The following is a 24,114-nucleotide window of genomic DNA, read 5'->3' as shown; positions in this document are numbered from 1 at the left end:
TTCATTAGAGTTAATTGCACCTCAGATTGCAGCCCAAATTAACGCTTCAGAGAGTTCAAGTAAGACACTCAAGATCTCAACATCACCTGTTCAGAGGAGACTGCGTGAATCAGGCCTCCATGGTCAAATTGCTGCAAAGAAACCACTACTTGTAGTATGATCTAAAATAAAGACGCGCGACAACGAGGTTCTAGCTCCAGCCTGTTTATTAACCTAACCCTCGCATGTCCTACATAGGTACGGATACCCCCAAGGGACATCCTACTACATCTTCCCCTCTCCCATGAACAAGAACTCAACATGCATAACCACTGAAGTGAAATGCAATTTGGAAACCAGTATTATTCTCTAACATGCTACTTCCCATCCTGAAACAGTATGAAAGCATTAAATCACACAGTATGAACATTAACTTAGGTACAGTCTCTTTTTGCTGGGTATGTTCCCCAGCAGTATGTTTTCTCTTCACGTAACATAGTCTTTCAGCCACTCTGGTGGCTTCACATCCCTTTTTGGGCGCGCTTGTGGCTCTGTGAGCATTCTCTCTCCTTCACCCTCTTTTTGTGCATTTTCTGTGGCCTCGGTCTGTGTGGCTGGTAGATCTGGAAGAGCTCTGAGGTGTGTTTTGTTCCTTTGTACCTCTTCTGAGCCTCTGTCCACCACATAGGAGCGTGGGGCATCCGCTTTCCTCAGCACTATTGCTGGTGTCTTTGAGTTTGTAATCCACACGCGTTGACCTTCTGCCAGCTCTGGCCTCTCCTTAGCACGGTGTCTCCGATTAAAAAGTCTCCAGTTTGCGTTTGTTTCAGCCGTTTGTCCCTCTCAGCGAAGGCCTTCCTGTTAGGCCATCGGGGTTTAAGCTGAGCCGGCGAGACAGGCAATGGGGAACGCAGCCTCCTGCCCATCAGGAGCTCGGCAGGCGACGGCCCATGATGCAGTGGTGTAACTCTGTAAGCTAACAGAGCCCTGTATGGATCCTTGTTCTTTTTCAGCAGTCCCTTGACTGTTTTCACAGCTCTCTGTGCCTCACCATTACTCTGTGCATGGTAGGGGCTACTGGTCACATGTATGAAGTCATATTCTGCGGCAAAAGCAGAAAAGGAGCTCGCAGAGAACTGGGGAGCGTTATCTGTAACCAGGACCTCAGCGACCCCTTGCCTGGAAGAAATTGACTTGAATCCATTGATAACACCAGCTGATGTGGTTTTGGGTGTCTTTGCTATTTCAATGTATCTTGAGTAGTAATCTACCACTAGCAGATAAGTGTCATTTTTCCAATAGAACATATCCGCCCCTACCTTTTGCCATGGCCGTTTTGGCAGCTCCGTTGCCATCATTGGCTCCGGATGACAAGGTTGACATTTTGTACAGACCTCACACTGGGCCACTAGCTTGGCAATCTGAGTACTCAGACCAAGCCACCACACTGACTGTTGAGCCCTCAGTCTGCATTTGGTTAACCCCATGGGTCCCTCATGCACTCTGTCTAGCATTTCTGGTTGTAGAGTCTCTGGGATAACTATCCGTAGTCCTTTCATGAGAAGGTCTCCATTACAGTGGAAGTCACTTTGGTGCACCCAATAGGGCTTCAGCAGCTGAGGCAGTTCCTCCTGCCTGGGCCATCCCTTTTTGCACTATCTGTTGGCAGATGTGGTCTTGTTGTTGCTCCTCTGCAATCTGCTGCAGTTTGGTCTGAGATGCAGGAAGACTGTCCCTTATTGCATTAATGGACACCTGTACCTCACCCTCTAGACATGGCTCCTCCTCTGATAATGGACGTTTAATTGGGGCCCTAGATAGTGCATCTGCTGTGATCAGTGCCTTCCCTGGCACATACACCATCTTGTAGGTGAACCTCAGTAATCTGAGGCGGAAGCGCAGAACTCTGTGAGGCAAGTCGTCCAGTGCTTTTGTCCCTAACAGAGCCAACAGTGGTTTGTGGTCAGTCTCTGCTGAAAACTGCAGGCCAATAAGATATTGGCTGAGCCTTTCACATGCCCATGGGATAGCCAACGCCTCCTTCTCCACTTGAGCATATCTTTGCTCTGTGTCGGATAAGCTTTGGGAGATGTATGCTATTGGACGACACTCCATGTTGTCCTGCATCTGTGTGAGGACCGCCCCTAGCCCAAAGGATGATGCATCTGCTGATACTGTTGTCTTAGCGTGGGGACGGTACTGGGCCAGCACTCTCTGTGAGGCCAGATCTCCTTTGATTTTGTCAAACGCTACCTGTTGCATGTGACCCCATGTCCAGTCATTCTCTTTGGCTAGTAAGTCTCTCAGAGGTTTGGTTGTATCTGAGAACTGTGGGAGGAACTTACCCACATATGTGGCCATGCCTAAGAAGGTCCTGACTTCAGCCACATTCTGGGGTCTGGGCATATCTGTGATGCCGCTGATTTTCTCTGGGTCCGGCTCTATTCCAGCTGCACTGATTTTGTGTCCCAAGAACAAGACCTCTGATTGTGCAAAAGTGCATTTTTCATTGAGTGTCAGGCCAGTCTCCTGGAGTCGGGTCAGAACTGCTGTGAGACTTACATCATGTTCTGCTCTGTCCCTTCCGCACACGAGCACATCGTCCACGTGGACTATGACGCCGCTCAGCCCATCCAACAGCTGGGACATGCGTCTTTGGAAATGCTCAGGACCGGAAGCGATTCCAAATGGCAAAACGTTAAAACAGTACCGGCCAAACGGTGCTATAAACGTTGTGAGTGCACTACTCTGTGATGACAGCGGTATCTGCCAGAAACCTGAGCGGGCATCTAGCTTTGTGAAGACTTGTGAGCCATCCAACTGAGCCAGTGACTGCTCCACTGATGGTAAGATGTGTGTCTCTCTGCAGAGTGCCTCATTCAATTTAGTCATGTCCACACAGATCCTTATTTCCCCATTGGCTTTTGGGACCACCACCATCCCTGCACACCAGTCTGTGGGACTCTCTATTTTAGACACCGCCCCAATGGTCTTCCATCCTCCCCAACTCTTCCTTTACTCTGGCCAATAAAGGGATAGGCACACGGCGGGGGGTGGTAAGGGCATAGGGAACAGCATCTTCTTTCAGGCCTTCCTTGACCAGAAAACACTTTGGGGAATTTCTTTTTGAAAACCTCACCTGGGTCCTCCAGTTCGCTCACTCTCTCAATGAGTTGCAATGCTTCAATTGCTGGCAGCCCCAGTAACGGTCTGGCTAGAGAGTCAGTGACAAAGACAGGCTGGATGGCACTTTTGTCTTTACTCTCCAGTTGAATCACCAAGTGCCCTACCACTGGTAAAATGTTATTACTGGGCCCGTACAGTTTTTTGTTTGTAGAGAGCAAAGGGCCATCTCTGCTATTGCTGCTATACAGCCTAGTTGGGATAGCTGTCACTGCTGCCCCAGTGTCTAGTTTAAATGACACAAACTCCCCATTGAGTTTAATGTCTGAATGCCAGCCAGTATTGTTTCCCTTTACTTCTCCCAGAAAGATGCTGTCCTGCTGTACCTCCTCTGAGACCTCATGCATTTGCTTTAATCGACAGACAACTGAAAAGTTCCTCTCCTGTGACATTTCCTGCATTCCGCATCCTTTGCTGGGCAATCTTTCCATCTGTGGAAAGGGGATTTCCCACATTTGCGACAAACATTTGAACTAGCTACTGGTGCTGTCTGTGATTAGTTTTCTCCACGTCTGTCTCTGTTCTGTGTTCCCCTCCGTTTTTTTAGCTCTGTATGAAAATGCATTTATTTCCTCACTCTCTTCGTTCTGCAAGGAGCTGCTGTCGCGCAGCATCGTCTGCTGTCTTTTTACTGTCTCACTCTGCCTAACCTGGTTTACAGCTTTGGACAAGGTCAGCTGGGAATCCAAATGTAACTTTTCAGAAAGTGAGATATTTCTTATTCCGACTACAATCCGATCTCGGATCAGCTCTTCCCTGAGCGCGCCAAACGGACAATGTTCTGCTAGTTTGTGAACAGTTGTGATAAAACTGTCGGTGGTTTCACCCTGCTCCTGTTTGCTCATATTAAACCTAGCTCTCTCAAAAATAATGTTGCGTCTCCCTACAAAATGCGTTTCAAAACAGTCTTTAACGGCACTGTAGTTAAGTTTCTCTTCCTCGGTCAACGTTGAAGCATTTAATATATCCTCGGCTTCATCACCCATAGAGTAGATCAGTGTATTAACTTGAAATGCCTCATTTTTCATGTTTAAGCCTGATGCTACCCCTGTACCTTTCAAATCGCCTGATCCATTTCGGCCAGTTTCGAATGTCCATACAAACAAAATTCTCCGGGGGACTAATGCGAAATCCGTCAGCACCTAGCCACTGGCCTGTCCGTGTTTGCGCCAGAGCCCGTTGAACTTGGGAGTCGCAAACCCTGAAATCCCGCCAGCTTCTTCCTCTTGCAACATGTTGCTTAGCAGTAGCTTAGTCCTTGCTCGTTAGCTAGCAAAATAATGATCTGCGCTGTTTTATCTCCAACACTGTGCCCTCCCTGCTTTGAAACAGCCTGAATGTATGATTTACTTGGTACGTTCTTCACATTTATGTGAATTTTATGACACCATGTAGTATGATCTAAAATAAAGACGCGCGAAAACGAGGTTCTAGCGCCAGCCTGTTTATTAACCTAACCCTCGCATGTCCTACATAGGTACGTATACCCCCAAGGGACATCCTACTACACTACTAAAAGAAACCAATAAGAAGAAGAGACTTGCTTGGGCCAAGAAACATGATTAATGGACATTAGACCGGTGGAAATCTGTCCTTTGGTCTGATGAGTCCAAATTTGAGATTTTTGGTTCAAACCACTGTGTCTTTGTGAGACGCAGAGTGGGTGAATGGATGATCTCTGCATGTGTAGTTCCCACTGTGTAGCATGGAGGAGGAGGTGTGATGGTGCTTTGCTGGTGACACTAAGTGATTTATTTAGAATTCAAGGAACACTTAACCAGCATGGCTACCACTGTATTCTGCAACGATACGCCATCCCATCTGGTTTGCGCTTAGCGGGACTCTGTTTTTCAACAGGACAATGACCCAACACACCTCCAGGCTGTATAAGGGCTATTTGACCAAGAAGGAGAGTGATGGAGTGCTGCATCAGATGACCTGGCCTCCACAATCCCCCGATCTCAACCAAATTGAGATGGTTTGGGATGAGTTGGACCGCAGAGTAAAGGAAAAACAGCCAACAAGTGCTCAGCATATGTGGAAACTCCTTCAAGACCGTTGGAAAAGCATTCCAGGTGAGACTGGTTGACAGAAAGCCAAGAGTGTGCAAAGCTGTTATCAAGGAAAAGGATGGCTACTTTGAAGAATATCAAATATATTTTGATTGGTTTAAACTTTTAAACTTTGGTTACTACATGACTCCATATGTGTTTTCATAGTTTTGACATCTTAACTATTATTCTACAATGTAGAAAATAGTAAAATAAGAAAAACACTTGAATGAGTAGGTGTGTCCAAACTTTTGACTGGAACTGTACACTCCTGTAGTGGTCTATCACATACTCACTAATGTGGGGCGAGCGTTGCTCCCAAATGACAATGATGCTCCAATCCCATGGAACGTTAAGACATTTATATTCTGTGTCAATGATGGATGGAATGGCATCAAGAGGGTTCTTATGCATGAGACAGGAGGGAGCCAATCTAACAGGACGAAACAGTCCCAGGGCCATCTCCTGCCGATCTGCAAGCACTAGCGATCTCCACATGAGGGCGCTGTAACAGAGAGCAACTGGAGGCAGCATTGGCGTAATGAGGTTACTGTACTTCTGAAACAGTGACATCTACTACTACAACAACAACAACACACACACACACACACACGGTTCTTACCTCCTCACTGGTAGAACTTCAGCTCTGTGTCCACACAGTCAAAGAACAGGTCCCCCAGTTCCTCTTCTGCTGGTGTTTCTCCACTGAGCAGGGCTGATATGTCCGTCAGACACTGGCCCTCCAACATCCTCAACGTCTCAGTCAGAGCATTCCCTGCGTCCTGAGGGACAGAAACACACACGTGCAAAAATACACACATTTAACGCCCCCACACACAAGCACAAGCGGAGAAGACCTGACAAACAGCAATTTGTGACGTTTATAGGAAATTCTGAAAGTTCATAGTCGGTAACATACGTCACATAATATCCATCAGTCCATACCCACACTCATGTAAAAATATATATATAACACGATGAAAGTGTTGCCTATTACATTAGGCCATGGCATACTCTACCCATATTTGATTCTAACCCCTCCTACACGTACCGGGTTGGTCTCCATAGTCTGCAGGGCCCCCTCATGGGCCTTGTACAAGTCGTGCCTGCGGTCCACTAGGCTCTGGAAGCGCGGCTGCTTCCTGACCGGGTCGTCTGGGCCGTACTGTGGGGAGATCACCCTCGACACTGGGGTCACAGACTCAGAGAAGATAAAAGGCTTGAAAACAGACCTGGCAGGACGGAAGACAGCCCGGTAGGAGAAGGAGGGGAGGTGGTAAGGGCCAAATGAAACACACAGACACAGACACTCCTATCAGGACGCAGTTTTGCCAAAGGAGGAAATGATGATGAAAAAGAGCAATAGAGAGATAAAAGACAAAGAGCGAATCTGAGTCTGAATCTTAAGAAGCACTTCCAGATAGCCTGAGGGGTTCCTGGGGTTCCAGCCTGAGGGGTTCCAGCTCTCTGGTTAGCCAGGAGGATTTTCCTAAACATTTGTCACAGACTTATCCAGCTCATTTAGATTAAACACAAGGAGCAGACAGCAATGGGGTTAGGGTCAGAGTGATTTGTTTGGGACCAGGCCGGTGAGGTGACACACCTGGAGGGGTCGGGGGTGGCAGTGAGGAAGTGGATGCAGGGCAGGCTGGGATCGCGGGGCAGGATGGACACCATGCTGCCAGTGGTGCGGAACCCCCCAGAGTCCATGCAGATCCCACTGGGCTTGTCCCTCAGGATGGACATCATCACCTCGGCCGTCACAGAACCTGGGGAAACCAGAAAAGGTATTGTCTAAGTAGGTTATTAGTCGTCTATTTTTATGGGAAAGCCGACCGGAGAGAAAATGGCAGGAGACAGGAAATTTCATAAGCTTGTTACATTCAACGTACTTTCTATGGTAAGAGGGGATACCAAGCCATTATTAAAAATAGCTGTATAAGCAATACGACAACCAATCCAACCATGTATAGGGTTGTTAACAGAGCCTGCTTTAACATCATTTTGGGAGTTTTTACAGTTATAAGGAGTTGAAAGTGTTGAATTAGATTAGAATATAATAGAAAGAATCATCTCCCTCACCATCATGCTGTTGGAGGAGCTGTGTGCCCCCACTGTGGCGCTTCTTGGCCAGTTCCATCCTGGCGGGGGGGTTTTCAGACTTGAACACCTCGTTGAAGCAGAACTCTCCCTCGCCGCTCCACCAACCCTGGGCCTGGGCCACACTCCGCAGCTCTGGGTGCTCCGCCGAGATATCCGTCCCGATGGTCAGCGCATTGGAGATGTTCTTCACCCCCTCTGTGGGAAGCAAAGACAGGTTGGGGGGGGGGTGCATAGTTGTATGCTGCTGGTAGAAGTTGCTCAGAGATGCACAGTTCTATGATCACCTTACCCTCCCACTATCCTAACCATAACCGTAAGGGTGAAACCACAAAACGAGTCTCCCGTGGGCAGATTTTGCGTGTAGACTGAAGAATCTGCAGAGACTGAATGGGATGTGTGAGATAAGGAGCAGCATTGGTTTCCGGTTTTGGGGTTTTTGTCACTGGTTATTTGCACGTATCAGGATTGGGCGAAGGCGGTGCTTAAACTGCTTTGGTTCGCACGTGTGCCCACACAACCCGGGGGGGGGGGTGCTTTGGCTGAGATTTCTTTATGCGAGGGTGGAGACTTCATATTTGCCACTCTCAATTTCTAATACGGACTGTATGAACAAATAAATTAATCACTCGGCTGACCAATTTCCGTGAGATTTTACTTCTTAACAGAGACTACCCCGAAACAAACCTGTTTCAAAACATCTGTCCACACTACAGCTCCAGTGATGTTAGAGCAATTTCCGCACCATGTAACTTCCTGTGCCACCCCCAGCGCCCCCCCCCCCCCCCCCCCCCCCCCGAAAACATCCATTCACACTTCAGCTCCCACGGTGTTACAGCAATTTCCTCACCTGTGACTTTCTGTGCCACCCAGAGCTTTCCGGCGGTCTCCAGGACCCAGGCCTCATTGCGGTCCACCAGGAGGAAGGAGTTGTGGTAGCTGAAGGGAGCCGGGTCCTCCCTGCATGGCCCCCCCTGGCCGTGCTGCTCCAGCAGACCAGTGATCACACTCACCACCCCCCAGGCACTGTCCGCACGCTCAAGTCCCAAGCTGTCAAGCAATAGAATAGAGTAGAGTAGAGTAGAGTAGTAGTGTGGCATAGAGCAGTAGAGTAGAATAAAGTAGAGTAGAGTAGAATAGAATAGAGTAGAATAGAACAGTGTTTCCCAACCCTGGTCCTCGAGTACCCCCAACAGTACACATTTTTTGTTGTAGCTCTTGACAAACGCACATAGTGTGGCATAGAGCAGTAGAGTAGAATAAAGTAGAGTAGAGTAGAATAGAATAGAGTAGAATACCGGTAGAATAGAACAGTGTTTCCCAACCCTGGTCCTCGAGTACCCCCAACAGTACACATTTTTTGTTGTAGCTCTTGACAAACGCACCTCATTCAGCTCATTGAGGGCTTGATGATTAGCTGACAAGTTGAATCAGGTGTGCTTGTCCAGGGTTACAATAAAAATGTGTACTGTTGGGGGTACTGGAGGACCAAGGTTGGGGAAACACTGGAATAGAATAGTGGTAGAAGAGAATAGATCATGAGTAGAATATAATCAAATAGAACATTCTGTCTTATTGTCATGTACTGTCATGTTGTGTCTTGTCTCTGTCCTTTCCCTTCACCCTGTCTCCCTCTGCTGGTCGTTGTTAGGTTACCTTTTCTCCCCCGCTTTCCCCCAGCTGTTCCTTGTCTCCTCTTGACTACCTCGTCACCCCTTCTCCCACCTGTTCCCCTTTTCCCTCTGATTAGTCCCCTATATCTCTCTCTGTTTTTGTTCCTGTCCTTGTCGGATTCTTGTTTGTTGTGTTTCATGCCTGAACCAGACTGTCGTCATGTTTGCTGTAACCTTGTCTTGTCCTGTCGGAATCTGCCGGTCCGTCTGAGCCTACCTATGTTTGGTAATTAAAGAAGCTCTGTTTAAGTTAATTCGCTTTTGGGTCCTCATTCACTCACCGTAACAGAAGAATCCGACCAAGAATGGACCCAGCGACTTCGGATCCTCTCCACTCAGCCGTCGGGATCCAGGGAGCGATGCTAGGCAGACACGAGCAGGAAGTGTCTGCTGCTTGACATGCCGTTGAGACCCTGGCCACCCAAGTCTCCAACCTCACAGAACAGGTTCACCATCTCCGCCTCGATCCACCGGCCACTTCCAGGGCTTTCGATTCTCCGGAGCCCAGAATCAATAACCCGCCGTGTTACTCTGGGGAGCCCACTGAATGCCGCTCGTTCCTCACCCAGTGTGATATTGTGTTTTCTCTCCAGCCCAACACTTACTCCAGGAGCACTGCTCGTGTCGCCTACGTCATATCTCTCCTTATTGGACGGGCTCGTGAGTGGGGCACGGCAATCTGGGAGGCAAGGGCTGAGTGTACTAACCAGTATCAGGACTTTAAGGAGGAGATGATACGGGTTTTTGATCGATCTGTTTTTGGGGAGGAGGCTTCCAGGGCCCTGTCTTCCCTATGTCAAGGCAATCGATCCATAACAGACTACTCTATTGAGTTTCGCACTCTTGCTGTCTCCAGTGGCTGGAACGAGCCGGCCTTGCTCGCTCGTCTTCTGGAGGGTCTCCGCGCAGAGGTAAAGGATGAGATTCTCTCCCGGGAGGTTCCTTCCAGCGTGGATTCCTTGATTGAACTCGCTATTCGCATTGAGCGACGGGTTGATCTTCGTCACCGAGCTCGTGGAAAGGAGCTCGCGCTCTCCGTCGCCCCCCTCTCCGCATCACTACCATCTTCCTCTGCCGGCTCGGGTGCTGAGCCCATGCAGCTGGGAGGTATCCGCATCTCGACTAAGGAGAGGGAACGGAGAATCACCAACCGCCTCTGTCTCTATTGCGGTTCCGCTGGTCATTTTGTCACTTCATGTCCAGTAAAAGGCCAGAGCTCGTCAGTAAGCGGAGGGCTACTGGTGAGCGCTACTACTCCTGTCTCTCCTTCAAGATCCTGCACTACCTTGTCGGTCCATCTACGCTGGACCGGTTCGTCAGCTTCCTGCAGTGCCTTAATAGACTCTGGGGCGGAGGGCTGTTTTATGGACGAGACCTGGGCTCGGGAACATGACATTCCTCTCAGACAGTTAAAGGAGCCCACGGCCTTGTTCGCCCTGGATGGTAGTCCTCTCCCCAGGATTCAGCGTGAGACGCTACCTTTAACCCTCACTGTTTCTGGTAATCATAGCGAAACCATTTCTTTTTTAATTTTTCGTTCACCTTTTACACCTGTTGTTTTGGGCCATCCCTGGCTAGTTTGTCATAATCCTTCCATTAATTGGTCTAGTAATTCTATCCTCTCCTGGAACGTCTCTTGTCATGTGAAATGTTTAATGTCTGCTATCCCTCCTGTTTCCTCTGTCTCTTCTTCACAGGAGGAGCCTGGTGATTTGACAGGGGTGCCGGAGGAATATCACGATCTGCGCACGGTGTTCAGTCGGTCCAGGGCCACCTCTCTTCCTCCACACCGGTCGTATGATTGTAGTATTGATCTCCTTCCGGGAACCACCCCCCCCCGGGGTAGACTATACTCTCTGTCGGCTCCCGAACGTAAGGCTCTCGAAGATTATTTGTCTGTAGCTCTTGACGCCGGTACCATAGTCCCCTCCTCCTCTCCCGCCGGAGCGGGGTTTTTTTTTGTCAAGAAGAAGGACGGGTCTCTGCGCCCCTGCATAGATTATCGAGGGCTGAATGACATAACAGTGAAGAATCGTTATCCGCTTCCTCTTATGTCTTCAGCCTTCGAGATCCTGCAGGGAGCCAGGTTTTTCACTAAGTTGGACCTTCGTAACGCTTACCATCTCGTGCGCATCAGGGAGGGGGACGAGTGGAAGACGGCGTTTAACACTCCGTTAGGGCACTTTGAATACCGGGTTCTTCCTTTCGGCCTCGCTAACGCTCCAGCTGTCTTTCAGGCATTAGTCAATGATGTCCTGAGAGACATGCTGAACATCTTTGTTTTCGTTTACCTTGACGATATCCTGATTTTTTCACCGTCACTCCAGATTCATGTTCAGCACGTTCGACGTGTCCTCCAGCGCCTTTTAGAGAATTGTCTTTTTGTGAAGGCTGAGAAGTGCACTTTTCATGCCTCCTCCGTCACATTTCTCGGTTCTGTTATTTCCGCTGAAGGCATTAAGATGGATCCCGCTAAGGTCCAAGCTGTCATTGATTGGCCCGTCCCTAAGTCACGCGTCGAGCTGCAGCGCTTTCTCGGCTTCGCGAACTTCTATCGTCGTTTCATCCGTAATTTCGGTCAGGTGGCAGCTCCTCTCACAGCCCTTACTTCTGTCAAGACGTGCTTTAAGTGGTCCGTTTCCGCCCAGGGAGCTTTTGATCTCCTCAAGAATCGTTTTACATCCGCTCCTATCCTTGTTACACCTGACGTCTCTAGACAGTTCGTTGTCGAGGTTGACGCGTCAGAGGTGGGCGTGGGAGCCATTCTTTCTCAGCGCTCCCTCTCTGACGACAAGGTCCACCCATGCGCGTATTTTTCTCATCGCCTGTCGCCGTCGGAACGTAACTATGATGTGGGTAACCGCGAACTGCTCGCCATCCGGTTAGCCCTAGGCGAATGGCGACAGTGGTTGGAGGGGGCGACCGTTCCTTTTGTCGTTTGGACTGACCATAGGAACCTTGAGTACATCCGTTCTGCCAAACGACTTAATGCGCGTCAGGCGCGTTGGGCGCTGTTTTTCGCTCGTTTCGAGTTCGTGATTTCTTATCGTCCGGGCTCTAAGAACACCAAGCCTGATGCTTTGTCTCGTCTCTTCAGTTCTTCAGTAGCCTCCACTGACCCCGAGGGGATTCTCCCTGAGGGGCGTGTTGTCGGGTTGACTGTCTGGGGAATTGAGAGGCAGGTAAAGCAAGCGCTCACTCACACTCCGTCGCCGCGCGCTTGTCCTAGGAACCTTCTTTTCGTTCCCGTTCCTACTCGTCTGGCCGTTCTTCAGTGGGCTCACTCTGCCAAGTTAGCCGGCCACCCTGGCGTTCGGGGTACGCTTGCTTCCATTCGCCAGCGTTATTGGTGGCCCACCCGGGAGCATGACACGCGTCGTTTCGTGGCTGCTTGTTCGGTCTGCGCGCAGACTAAGTCCGGTAACTCTCCTCCTGCCGGCCGTCTCAGGCCGCTTCCTATTCCCTCTCGACCGTGGTCTCACATCGCCTTAGATTTTGTCACCGGACTGCCTTCGTCAGCGGGGAAGACTGTTATTCTTACGGTTGTCGATAGGTTCCCTAAGGCGGCTCATTTCATTCCCCTTGCTAAGCTTCCTTCTGCTAAAGAGACGGCACAAATCATCATCGAGAATGTTTTCAGAATTCATGGCCTTCCGTCAGACGTCGTTTCGGACAGAGGTCCGCAATTCACGTCTCAATTTTGGAGGGAGTTTTGCCGTTTGATTGGGGCTTCCGTCAGTCTCTCTTCCGGCTTTCACCCCCAGTCTAACGGTCAAGCAGAACGGGCCAATCAGACTATTGGTCGCATCTTACGCAGTCTTTCTTTTCGCAACCCTGCGTCTTGGTCAGAACAGCTCCCCTGGGCAGAATACGCCCACAACTCGCTTCCTTCGTCTGCGACCGGGCTATCTCCTTTTCAGAGTAGCCTCGGGTACCAGCCTCCGCTGTTCTCATCTCAGTTCGCCGAGTCCAGCGTCCCCTCCGCTCAGGCTTTTGTCCAACGTTGCGAGCGCACCTGGAAGAGGGTCAGGTCTGCACTTTGCCGTTATAGGACGCAGACTGTGAGGGCTGCTAATAAGCGTAGAACTAAGAGTCCTAGATATTGTCGCGGTCAGAGAGTTTGGCTCTCCACTCAGAACCTTCCCCTTAAGACGGCTTCTCGCAAGTTGACCCCGCGGTTCATTGGTCCGTTCCGTATTTCTCGGGTCATTAATCCTGTCGCAGTTCGACTTCTTCTTCCGCGTTACCTTCGTCGCGTCCACCCGGTCTTCCATGTCTCCTGCATCAAGCCCGTCCTTCGCGCCCCCGCTCGTCTTCCCCCCCCCCCCCCCCATCCTTGTCGAGGGCGCACCCATCTACAGGGTCCGTAGAATTTTGGACATGCGTCCTCGGGGCCGTGGTCACCAGTACCTCGTAGATTGGGAGGGGTACGGTCCTGAGGAGAGGAGTTGGGTTCCCTCTCGGGACGTGCTGGACCGTGCGCTGATCGAGGATTTCCTCCGTTGCCGCCAGGTTTCCTCCTCGAGTGCGCCAGGAGGCGCTCGGTGAGTGGGGGGGTACTGTCATGTACTGTCATGTTGTGTCTTGTCTCTGTCCTTTCCCTTCACCCTGTCTCCCTCTGCTGGTCGTTGTTAGGTTACCTTTTCTCCCCCGCTTTCCCCCAGCTGTTCCTTGTCTCCTCTTGACTACCTCGTCACCCCTTCTCCCACCTGTTCCCCTTTTCCCTCTGATTAGTCCCCTATATCTCTCTCTGTTTTTGTTCCTGTCCTTGTCGGATTCTTGTTTGTTGTGTTTCATGCCTGAACCAGACTGTCGTCATGTTTGCTGTAACCTTGTCTTGTCCTGTCGGAATCTGCCGGTCCGTCTGAGCCTACCTATGTTTGGTAATTAAAGAAGCTCTGTTTAAGTTAATTCGCTTTTGGGTCCTCATTCACTCACCGTAACACTTATACTATTCCCCGGACACAATACATACACACAACTGTGAGTCTGCATAGGGTCAGCCACAGAGCAGCATAGTGTCAGCCACAGAGCAGCATAGGGTCAGCCACAGAGCAGCATAGGGCCAGCCACAGAGCAGCAACCCCTGGAGTAGGTTAGTCCTGCTGCTGCTATATCACTGTCAGTGGTACAACAGGACCAACCTGCGGCTGCCCTTGCCAACTGCTAACAGTTACATTGATTTGTTCAGCATTACACCTCAATACGCTCCATGGTGCGTGAGCGTTACAAAAATCTGTTAAAATGTTATGCTTATGACAATGTAAAGGCAGCTTTATGACACAAGTGAAAACACACTTGGGCCGGATTCAATCAAAACTCCCATAGCAATGTTTTGGGCAGTAGGCCTATCTTTGTTTACACGACTAGTCCCTACGCACACATGTAAGTATTAACCTGTGATGAAGGAAGTCTACCTAGTACATTTAGCACATCTGCTACTAGCGCATCTGCTACTGCCTAGCCCTATGTTGCTATTCTGACTACGGGCTGAAATACTTGCACGTCTCCAGTTAGGATATCTACTTTTCAACAAATTTACCAATGACATTAATGCATTGATTATTCACACCAAACTTTGAGTGATGTGATTCTGAAGTTAGTAAATTGATTCTTAAAGGGCAGCGCTACCCTATCGTTGTCTGAAGTAGACCGGCCAGTCATTCAATCAGACCGCTCGGTCAGGAACCTGACCCAACGGCCAGCCAGCCCAGCCAGCTCAACTCGTCTCTCTAGCTTTCGGACCAGGAGGTGATTCCGAAGTTAGGATTCACTTGGCCCCCAAAACAACACCACTGTTTGGTATGCTGGCCTACGGTCAGCCGGGCTTACCGCACCAGGTCCATTCCTAGCAGGGCTTCCCCTGGGTCGATAGCTTCGCGGGTCCACACAGCCTCATTCCCGATGCAGACCCCCTTGTCGTTGGCCCCCATCTCGGCCCCCCACAGCCAGGGAGGCCGGCTGAGGACCACAGCATGGGTGTGTTCTGCTTGAGGGATCTGAATGTATGTGCACTGCAGGAGGAGAGATGGAGACTTACGTTGTCGTTCAATTCTCTTTTTATGTGATTGTAACAAAGTCTACTGGCAAACCATACCAACACATACTCAGCCAATACCGCAAACCTGTCGTATCAACCGTTGGTAACATAAAGGCGTGGAAATACAGATAAATGATAGTCTATCATTCAAACTTTAAACTTTGTGAATAGTAAATTAGAACATGTTGATTGTGTATACCAAGGAGGGGTATTTCAGAGGTTTTATAACCCTTCTCCGTTATATTGCCCAGACTGACTGCTCACCAGTGACAACAACTCTAATCCAATTAGTGATGTTGGTCACAGAGCAAAACACCTGTTGTGACCATTTTTAACATAAATGCCTACACTCTGGCTACAGGCCTTACATACAATGTTCAGAGGGCAGACCCATGCTTCATCCAGGTTTAATCTCATTGAGATCAAATCTCTTTTTTCAAGAGAGCCCCGATCCAAGATGGCAGCAGGATTATAATTTGCAACAGGGTCAATCTATGGGGAGAAGTGAAGCTAGGCCTAGCTTACCTCCAGCATGGTCCCGGATGGGTGACTGGTTGCTGGGTAGTAAAGAACCTCCTGGACCTCATCTCTAGGACGGTCCGAGTTCTTCCCAAAGATCACGTGATCATCTTGTGAGCCAGGGGGCAAGGACACAAAGCAGTCACACGAGAGGGGTGGCTCGGGCTCTGCCATCCTGAATGAACAAGAGGACAAACAAGCACCCTAACAAATATATTACCAGGAAATAAACTGCTATCATATCAGAGGTCAGGAGTTTTTCCTGGTCAGCACAAATGATCAGGACAAAAAAATCATAGCCTTAGTCATCCATTGGTAAAATCAGGAACACTCATAGTTACGTTGGTCAATAAATTGTATGTCTTTTTATTTTTTACCTTTATTTAACTAGGCAAGTCAGTTAATTAAGAACAAATTGCTATTTTCAATGATGGCCTAGGAACAGTGGGTTAACTGCCTTGTTTAAGCAAACTCAAAAATATACACATACTGTGTATCACTGTCACTATCAGTTAGTCATGTTTTTTTTACAGTTTTCCCATTTCTATTTCATTTCACACTATGACTATTGTATATAGCCTAAGAAGCCTATAGAATGGGCACACGTGACACATAAGGCATTCATCCCCTATACAGTATCTTTAGGGAAGAATCAGGTATAATATGTTCTTCCTGTCAACTAGTGCATTGTCCATCCCTTCTCAAACAGAGAAGTGCACTTCTCGGTAATCTTTACAAATCCGAATGGTCCTTGCCGTCTCCTTCTTCTTCTTATCAACATGGCTATTTAGTAACGCTGTTCTATTATACAATGCGGGAAACATTTTAAACAATGTGATCGAAGTCTTATGGAGACGTGATAGTCTAAAATGTGCTTTAGTCAAATGTTTATTTAAGATAGGGCCTATATAAACGGTATCGTTAGCGATGTGCCCTTGCTGTCACTTCCCGATTTCAGGAGATATCACGCTTAAAATGCACAAATAAACGACTGTCATTTCACTTCAATCCAAGGGTTGGCTGTCATTATAACCTGTTGAGCAATAGGGTTACTGTAGCTACTGATATGTTGCAATTTCCTACAGGACAAATGTTACCTTTTTAATCGCAAAACCAGACGTGGTAGCTACCAGAAGGCAGATTGTAGTTGAGCTACTGTACCACGTGATCGTATCCAAAGGTTGTATTTAAAGGTCTAGTCTCGTTGATTACTTGCTGCAAATACATAACTAAAAAACAAGTGCATAGCCCTATTCAACAATTAGCCAACAAATGTTGCTGTAACAAGCGCACAAAATGGAAACATGTCAGCATGATTCAAGAATACATCCTCACAACTTCTTAGATTTGGGTCCTCTATATTCTATTATCAAATAGATCATTTAATTGCTCAACAAGAGCATATCCATCCCACCCATGGCATGTAGACTACACTGTAATGATTAATAACCAGTATGTTTTTAGTCTCAGCGCACTAATAGCCTGGTCCCAGATCGGTTTGTGCTAACATGTCAAATCATTCGATGTGCCTGCTGAAAGCAAGAACAACTTCGAAAATCCGACATACTTAATACTCTCCTTTTGCTGCCACCTGTAGCCCAAAACTAAAAGCAACCAACACCAAAGCAACTTTAAAACGTGCAGGCTTGCTGTCTTCAGGTTGTATGAACAATCATTTTTGATACTACTTATAGCTTACCTTTCACACTACAAATACCTTTGCATATATCCCGATGCATTTTTAATGGCCATAGGTTTAAATTGAGAGGACAGGTAAAAAATGGAGCCACTACTCCTCCAGAACCGTTATTAAAAGCTAAAAACTCCATTCAATCTTTAAAACGTGCAGACCGGTTTGGAATGGTGTGCTTGTATACAGCTTTTTCATACTATGTATACATTTTGAACAAAACATTTTCAAATTTGCATACATTTCCATAGATTTAAAGGCAAAATGTGGATTTGCCACTGCTCTTGAACTGTTCCAGCTACAAACACCAACCCAAAGTTGACATGTGCAGACTGAATCAACTTAGATTGCTTTAACACAGTTTGTTGCTACCATTCATACTTCATAAACTATAAAAGCTTTTTATATCCCATTTTAAAGGCAGAATGCAGGTTTCAACATTCTAAACTGAAATCACTGCCACAAAACATTCAGAATGTTCAAACTTAAGACCTTAGAGAGCTTAAAAACACATAATATGGCTTATGATGCTATGGTACTCACTCTATATTACTATACTAGCCCACTATAACCAACTATAATAACTCCAAACCAACAAACCACCCCAAAATAGGTAACTATAACTAACCCATAGCCTATGAAAACCCAAATACTACCAATACTACTTCTATTATTACTACAGCTGTTGCTACCACTACCACTACACTACTATTTCACAACCATAAATACTTCAAGACTTTCAAGCACACATATTTACTTCAGGAAATGTCATTTTTTAGTTAATAAAAGTTATCCTTCAAGTAAGATTTTAAACTTATGTACGAAGAACTTTCACATTTGAGAGTAAACGCTCAAAAGGCTTTATGTTACTTTGTAAGAGAAACGACCAATTGAAAAGCAGCCTTTCTGGAAATGTGGACGTAACCTCAGTGGCCTCAATAGGCCTCTATAGCATGATGCTGGGTCAGGGATTTGAACAATGGAGCTAGCGATTCTTTGGGTTTGGTCAGGTATAAAAGAAAGGGTTAAACCAGGTAGGAAGTCAGTTCAGGAGCAGCAACCAGCAGCACAGTTAGCAAACATGTCCACCACCAACATGAACAGGGGCAAGGTAAGCACTGGGAAAGTTTTGAAAATACATATCAACATTTTTCTAGATTGTTATACAAAAGGGCTCTAGAACCCCAAACTAAAACATGAATGTTTGACTCATCCCAATATCCTGGTTGCCATTGCGACTGAATAGTAGCCTATCCCACATGTCTCTAAAATGTTTCTTTCATACAATTGTTTAATTCATAGAAATGATTCCATTATATTTTCAGATCGTCTTCTACGAGGACAGGAACTTCCAGGGTCGTTCCTATGAGTGTAGCAGTGACTGCAGTGACATGAGCTCCTACCTGAGCAGGTGCCACTCCTGCAGGGTCGAAAGTGGCTGTTGGATGCTGTACAACCACAACAACTATATGGGAAACCAGTACTTCATGAGGAGGGGCGAGTACCCCGACTACATGCAGCACTTTGGAATGAGTGACTGCATCAAGTCCTGCCGCATGATCGCCATGGTAGGTCGAAAATATCTCTGCTTAAAAATAGTCACATCTTGTCATTGAAGGTAAAACATATTTTAATGGCCACACTCTCATATTAAACAATGTTCTCAATAATTATCTCATCTATGAACCCTGTACTTTTCTCCTGACAGCACAGAGGAAACTACAGGATGAGGATCTACGAGAGGGAGAACTTCGGAGGTCAGATGCACGAGATGATGAACGACTGTGACAACATCATGGATCATTACCGCATGTCCAAATGCCAGTCCTGCAACGTGATGGAAGGCCACTGGCTGATGTATGAGCAGCCCCACTTCAGAGGCAGGATGATGTACATGAGGCCTGGAGAGTACAGCAACTTCAGCATGGGCATGGGAATGGGAGCCATGGGCGGCATGAGTGGTATGAGGTTCATGAGCATGAGGCGTATCATGGATTCCTGGTACTAAATAATTCACAAACCTATTAAAATGTTCCCTTTTTAAGTGTGACAAGAAAAATGTGCCTGCTGATTTGTTGTTCACACACCTGCATCCCTTGTCATATACAGTCCCTTACATATGTATTTGGACAGTGAAGCTAAGAATGAACATTTGGAGTATTTTGGACTTGAGATCAAATGTTTCATATGATGCGACAGTACATAATGCCATATTTTATTTGAGGGTATTTTCACTTAGCGCAGGAAGATTCGCAGCGACAACAGAGTGATCAAATTGAGATATGACATATGTATGTATCTAGTCACTCATTGCCGTGCAAAACATGCACTAGGCCTTCTATGCAAATTGTTTCAGTGCTAAAACGCTCAATGTTACATCACAGTTGGGGGTCTTGTAGCTGGACTAGACTGTCAGGCTCAGGACACTGATCCTGTCTGGGAGTTTATTTGTTTTGACAATGATACTCCATGGAAGTAACTTGGCAATACAAAAGGAAACGATATAAACCAGCCAAACAGCATTTCTGAAATTGCTGTCAAAATGAAGTTTAGGACATTGTTATTACCCTCTGTTACTAATATGTTTGGCTCCAGTAAAGGGGTTGAGTCCATTCCAAGTCTACAAGTCTCTTCACGCTTTTGATCAATAGCTAAAGTATTTCCCTTTGTTGTCTAAGCCTAATAGGGTGTTGTCCACACATACAAAAGGAAACTTGTGAAGTATAAACACAAACACCTTTAACCTTTAGCTTTTTGGCTTGTGATTCCAGTTGTCGTTGAACACTTGGCCATGTCAGTGCTCAGCTATGCCCAGCTTTGTTTGGGTGTTGAGTGTCTAGGAAAAAGGATGTCAAAGCACTAAGGTGGTGAGAGGTGTTTCCTTGTGGCACTGTGAAGCACACTTGGAATGTATGTAGAGGTGGAGGTGGAGGTGGAGGAAGCAGGCTCGGATTCTTTCAGGTAGACAACCTGTTATCTGACCGGCACGACTATCCCCCCACCCCCCCGTGCTGACAACCTCTGCACATCCCATCTGTGCTAAGACACAAACACCAACAGCCCTGAAAAGTAAATGCCCACCTCAGGCACAGACAGCCACACCCAGTTAACACCGCTCAAACTGACACACACACACACACGCACGCACGCACGCACACACACACACACACACACAAGTTGCATTATGATGAACAAAATAGTATTGTAATCTAAAATGTAACATTTTCTGATTTAGTCCAAATTAATAAAGTGAAAGGCTATCATTTTATTTGATTTCATCAACATAAGGTGGGGGCACTCCAACGTTTTGAGCTATGTGACACAAGGCTCTTCCCTTAAAGCTGTCCATACAGGTTATACATTTTATATAACTTCAGTTATGACCAAATTCTTATTTACAAGGGCGGTCTGGCATGGGGCGATGTGAACACACTGACACTCCTGCTAATGGGCGTGAGGGCGGCTATTCTCTCATAGATACGCAGGCACTGCGACAATGCGGCCCTATGGCCCAGCCCCAAAGACAGACTACCATCTGCCACCTGAACCAAGAGGCCAGCGGCCCGGGAAGATGAGGGGTGTTCTGGCACGGAAACAGCTGGTGGAGATCGGAGAGGACATTAATCTGGAGGGGAAGACAGGATGGCAGGGATGAGAGGTTGGATAATAAAGCCTGGTATTAAGGGCGAGGGGAAGAGGGCCGTGTGTGTGTGTGTGTGTGTGTGTGTGTGTGTGTGTGTGTGTGTGTGTGTGTGTGTGTGTGTGTGTGTGTGTGTGTGTGTGTGTGTGTGTGTGTGAGTGTGTGTCTGCTCTGTTCACACTCTCTCTGTACTGTTGATACGACCTAAGACAGAGCAAACAACTCTGACAGCATTTTCTACTAAAGTTACCTCTGATTCTCACTTTCCTCGCATTCAGGAGAATAGTCATAATCTTGTTGATTTTGAGCTAGAATGTTATGGCTCTGCTTCCTGCAATGATGATTCTTTGATGATTCTTTCTGATTTCCGCAGCTGTCACACACAGGAATATGAGATTCAAAGTCTTCATCTACAACTCAGATACTTTGGAATGGTGGAACGTGGATAAAATAAAATGGAGCTCGCCATACTCCGAGACCAATTCAAATTCTGGTTTAAAAGGAACTTAAGTGGAAGAGGAGGGGAAGCAGGGCGGCATCAGTCTCTCAGACAGTAATGGCGGCGCCACTGCTGTTTAACAATCAAAGATGGGAGGCGGGGGCTACTGAGGAAGTCTCTCCCCAAAAATACAGGTGTTTGGTACAATCAAAGTAGCAGCTTGCAGAAATGACTGGGTTTGAAGTTGAAAGGGGAGGTAGAGAGAGAGAGCGAGGGAGGGAGAGGGGGCTGCTGTGGTGAGTGAATGTCTAGGTGTGTTTGCATGAAGAAGGGAAGAAAAAAAACGTGACTCAGTCAGACTCAGAACCCCTGGCAGCCGGTACCTCCTCTTATGGGATTTTGAATAGTAAACAAGGATATAGGAAGTCTGCTACTGTACACTTACTGTTTACTCTAGTTAACTTTTTTTCCCCCCTCAGAGGGGAAATGAGGCTTTACCTGGCCAATCCCTCTGGAGGCTCCAACGGTGATATTAGGCTTTAGCTGAGACACCAGGGTAGTTTCCGTGGGACACACATAAAACATGCTTTATGGTTGGTTAGTCAATGTTAGGCTACTTATAACAGGTCTCCCTTGCAAATTAGATTTTTGTCTCTATGAGACAAATCTGTACAAATTCAAGTTAAATAAGTCATAGACATAGACGAAAATAAACTAGTGCACCATAGACATGAACACATCAACTATGATAATGATAATTGTCTTCTTTAATCTTTTTTTTTTTTTATCCATCTAGAAGCCTCTTAATGATACTGGATGACGAAAGCAAGTGTGGAACAGAAAACTACAAAAGATAAGTTCCTTGAATCGTTTATCTTTGGATACTTCAATGAAACGGCTTTAATCCAAGGAGAATGGCAAACAATGTGACAAAAAATGTACTTTGTTCACAATCCGTGACAGACGATTCATTTCAAAGGGATTTGTGGGATTTGTCTGCCGCATTCGACTAGAGAGATTCAGCTATACAGAATGTGCCTCAGGACTAGAGCGCTATATAAGCCCCGGAGAGTGTGAATGGATTTATATGAGTTGACACAGGGGGGGATGAGATCTATAGTGGGTCCTTGGCACCCGGGTTATAGCTGAAGGATTTAAGGTCCAATAAGATGGTGTGTCCTGTCCTGAAATGGAGTCTGTGAGACAGTGTACTGTCAGTATATACGATTATACTATATATTTACAGTCTACGACTAAGCATCTCCAACCAACTGCTAGAGGTTCAAATCCAGCTGTGAACAGTGTACTAGCAGCTTTATGTCTGGAAAAGGGCAGACCGAATTTTAGGTAAACCACCTTTGACATCTGAACAGACTACGGTTTAAGTGCAAGCCCTATCAAATGGTCTTTAACGTCAGTTTGAGGGGTCGAAGGTCAAATCCACGAACATACGCAGACAATTGAGAAACACACACAACCTCGTGAAAGACGCTTAAAAGAAGGCAGCCACGGACAGAAAAGGGGGCAACACGCCGTCTAAACAGATTCAAAACCTTAAGAGAATTTGTAAGCCCCTTGTAATTGATCTTAAATGCACTGTAATTAAATGTTATTAAACAGTCTCTTTTGGAGTTGGAAGAATTTTATTCACAAGGACATATGCCTGACTATTGAAAGACATTGGTAAACATCATTTAGGCTTTGTGTGTGGTCCCCAATTCAGCAACTTGATCCCTCTCTGTGTACATGCGTATCCAGATTAATTTCACGAGTGAGAACGCACACAAGATCAATCCCCTTTTTCGAAAGGAATTCTTTCTGTGTGAACTTTTCAATACAGGTTGGGAAAGCTAGTAAGTATAGAAGAGAAGCCTACATCCCTTAGGAAGCACTTGTATAGCACAGTGCATGTAGGCTACAGTTTTCTGTTGTAATACACAGTCCGTCTGTTTTATTGAAACACGCTACGCACACACACAGCGCCTTCAGTAAGTATTCTCACCCCTTGACTCTCTCCACATTTTGTTGTGTTACAGACGGAATTTAAAATGGATTACATTGAGATTTTGTGTCTCACTCTGTGTGCAATAATAGTGTTTAACATGATATTTGAATGACTACCTCATCTCTGTACCCCACACATACAATTAACTGTAAGGTCCCTCAGTCGAGCAGTGGATTTCAAACACGGATTCAACCACAAAGACCAGGGAGGTTTTCCATTGCCTCACAAAGAAGGGCACCTCTTGGTAGAAAATAAAACAAATCAGACATTGAATATCCCTTTGAGCATGGTGAAGGTATTCATTACCCTTTTGATGGTCTATTAATATACCCCGGTCACTACAAAGATACAGGCGTCCTTCCTAACTCAGTTGTCGGAGAGGAAGGGAATCCCTCAGGGATTTCACCACGAGGCAAATGTTGAACTTTAAAAAGGGTTGCAGAGTTTAATCACTGTGATAGGAGAAAATTGAGGATGGATCAACAACATTATAGTTACTCCAAAATACTAACCTAAATGACACAGTGAAAATAATAGAAATATTCCAAAACATGCATCCTGTTTGCAACAAGACACTAAAGTAATACTGCAAAGAATGAGACAAAGAAATGTACTTTTTGTCCTTAAATACAAAAGTGTTATGTTTGGGGCAAGTCCAATGCAAGACATTACCGAGTACCACTCCTCATATTATCAAGCAATGTGGTGGCTGCATCATGTTATATTTGTAGTCATTTAGGACTGGGGTGTTTTTCAGGATAAAAAATAAACATAATGGAGCTCAGCACAGGCAAA

The 24,114-nt window shown here is 46.6% G+C and overlaps 3 protein-coding genes across 3 annotated transcripts; 1 reads left to right on the top strand and 2 right to left on the bottom strand.

The window, feature by feature from the left end:
• Window positions 1-234: 234 nt before the first annotated feature.
• Window positions 235-4,648, bottom strand: LOC110485914 (retrovirus-related Pol polyprotein from transposon opus). Its single transcript, XM_021557141.2, has 2 exons — window positions 2,979-4,648; window positions 235-2,941 (listed from the first exon to the last, which is right to left on the bottom strand). The coding sequence occupies exon 2, from the start codon at window positions 2,917-2,919 to the stop codon at window positions 1,564-1,566; it is 1,356 nt and encodes a 451-aa protein (XP_021412816.2). The 5' UTR covers window positions 2,920-2,941; window positions 2,979-4,648; the 3' UTR covers window positions 235-1,563.
• A 708-nt stretch (window positions 4,649-5,356) lies between these two features.
• Window positions 5,357-16,767, bottom strand: LOC110485913 (secernin-2). The gene is made up of 9 exons (XM_021557139.2): window positions 16,643-16,767; window positions 15,552-15,720; window positions 14,819-15,000; window positions 8,164-8,363; window positions 7,296-7,511; window positions 6,817-6,982; window positions 6,265-6,445; window positions 5,836-5,995; window positions 5,357-5,718 (listed from the first exon to the last, which is right to left on the bottom strand). Exons 2-8 carry the CDS (start codon window positions 15,717-15,719, stop codon window positions 5,840-5,842), a joined length of 1,269 nt encoding a protein of 422 aa, XP_021412814.2. The 5' UTR covers window position 15,720; window positions 16,643-16,767; the 3' UTR covers window positions 5,357-5,718; window positions 5,836-5,839.
• A 1,516-nt stretch (window positions 16,768-18,283) lies between these two features.
• Window positions 18,284-19,294, top strand: LOC110485912 (gamma-crystallin M2-like). Its single transcript, XM_021557138.2, has 3 exons — window positions 18,284-18,346; window positions 18,561-18,803; window positions 18,944-19,294. The coding sequence occupies exons 1-3, from the start codon at window positions 18,317-18,319 to the stop codon at window positions 19,241-19,243; spliced, it is 573 nt and encodes a 190-aa protein (XP_021412813.1). The 5' UTR covers window positions 18,284-18,316; the 3' UTR covers window positions 19,244-19,294.
• Window positions 19,295-24,114: the final 4,820 nt, after the last annotated feature.

The sequence above is a fragment of the Oncorhynchus mykiss genome, chromosome 13 (genome assembly GCF_013265735.2).
Source record: "Oncorhynchus mykiss isolate Arlee chromosome 13, USDA_OmykA_1.1, whole genome shotgun sequence".
NCBI lineage: Eukaryota > Metazoa > Chordata > Actinopteri > Salmoniformes > Salmonidae > Oncorhynchus > Oncorhynchus mykiss.
This window is presented reverse-complemented; position numbering and strand designations above follow the sequence as displayed.

Coding starts and splice junctions, on each gene's coding strand:
- LOC110485914 (XM_021557141.2), bottom strand. CDS start 2,919: ATGGTGGTGGTCCCAAAAGCCAATGGGGAAATAAGGATCTGTGTGGAC.
- LOC110485913 (XM_021557139.2), bottom strand. CDS start 15,719: ATGGCAGAGCCCGAGCCACCCCTCTCGTGTGACTGCTTTGTGTCCTTG. Junction 6,983..7,295: donor GCTCCTCCAACAGCATGATG/GTGAGGGAGATG, acceptor TGGTTTCCCCAG/GTTCTGTGACGGCCGAGGTG. Junction 6,446..6,816: donor GCCACCCCCGACCCCTCCAG/GTGTGTCACCTC, acceptor CCGTCCTGCCAG/GTCTGTTTTCAAGCCTTTTA.
- LOC110485912 (XM_021557138.2), top strand. CDS start 18,317: ATGTCCACCACCAACATGAACAGGGGCAAG. Junction 18,347..18,560: donor CCAACATGAACAGGGGCAAG/GTAAGCACTGGG, acceptor TTATATTTTCAG/ATCGTCTTCTACGAGGACAG. Junction 18,804..18,943: donor CCTGCCGCATGATCGCCATG/GTAGGTCGAAAA, acceptor TTCTCCTGACAG/CACAGAGGAAACTACAGGAT.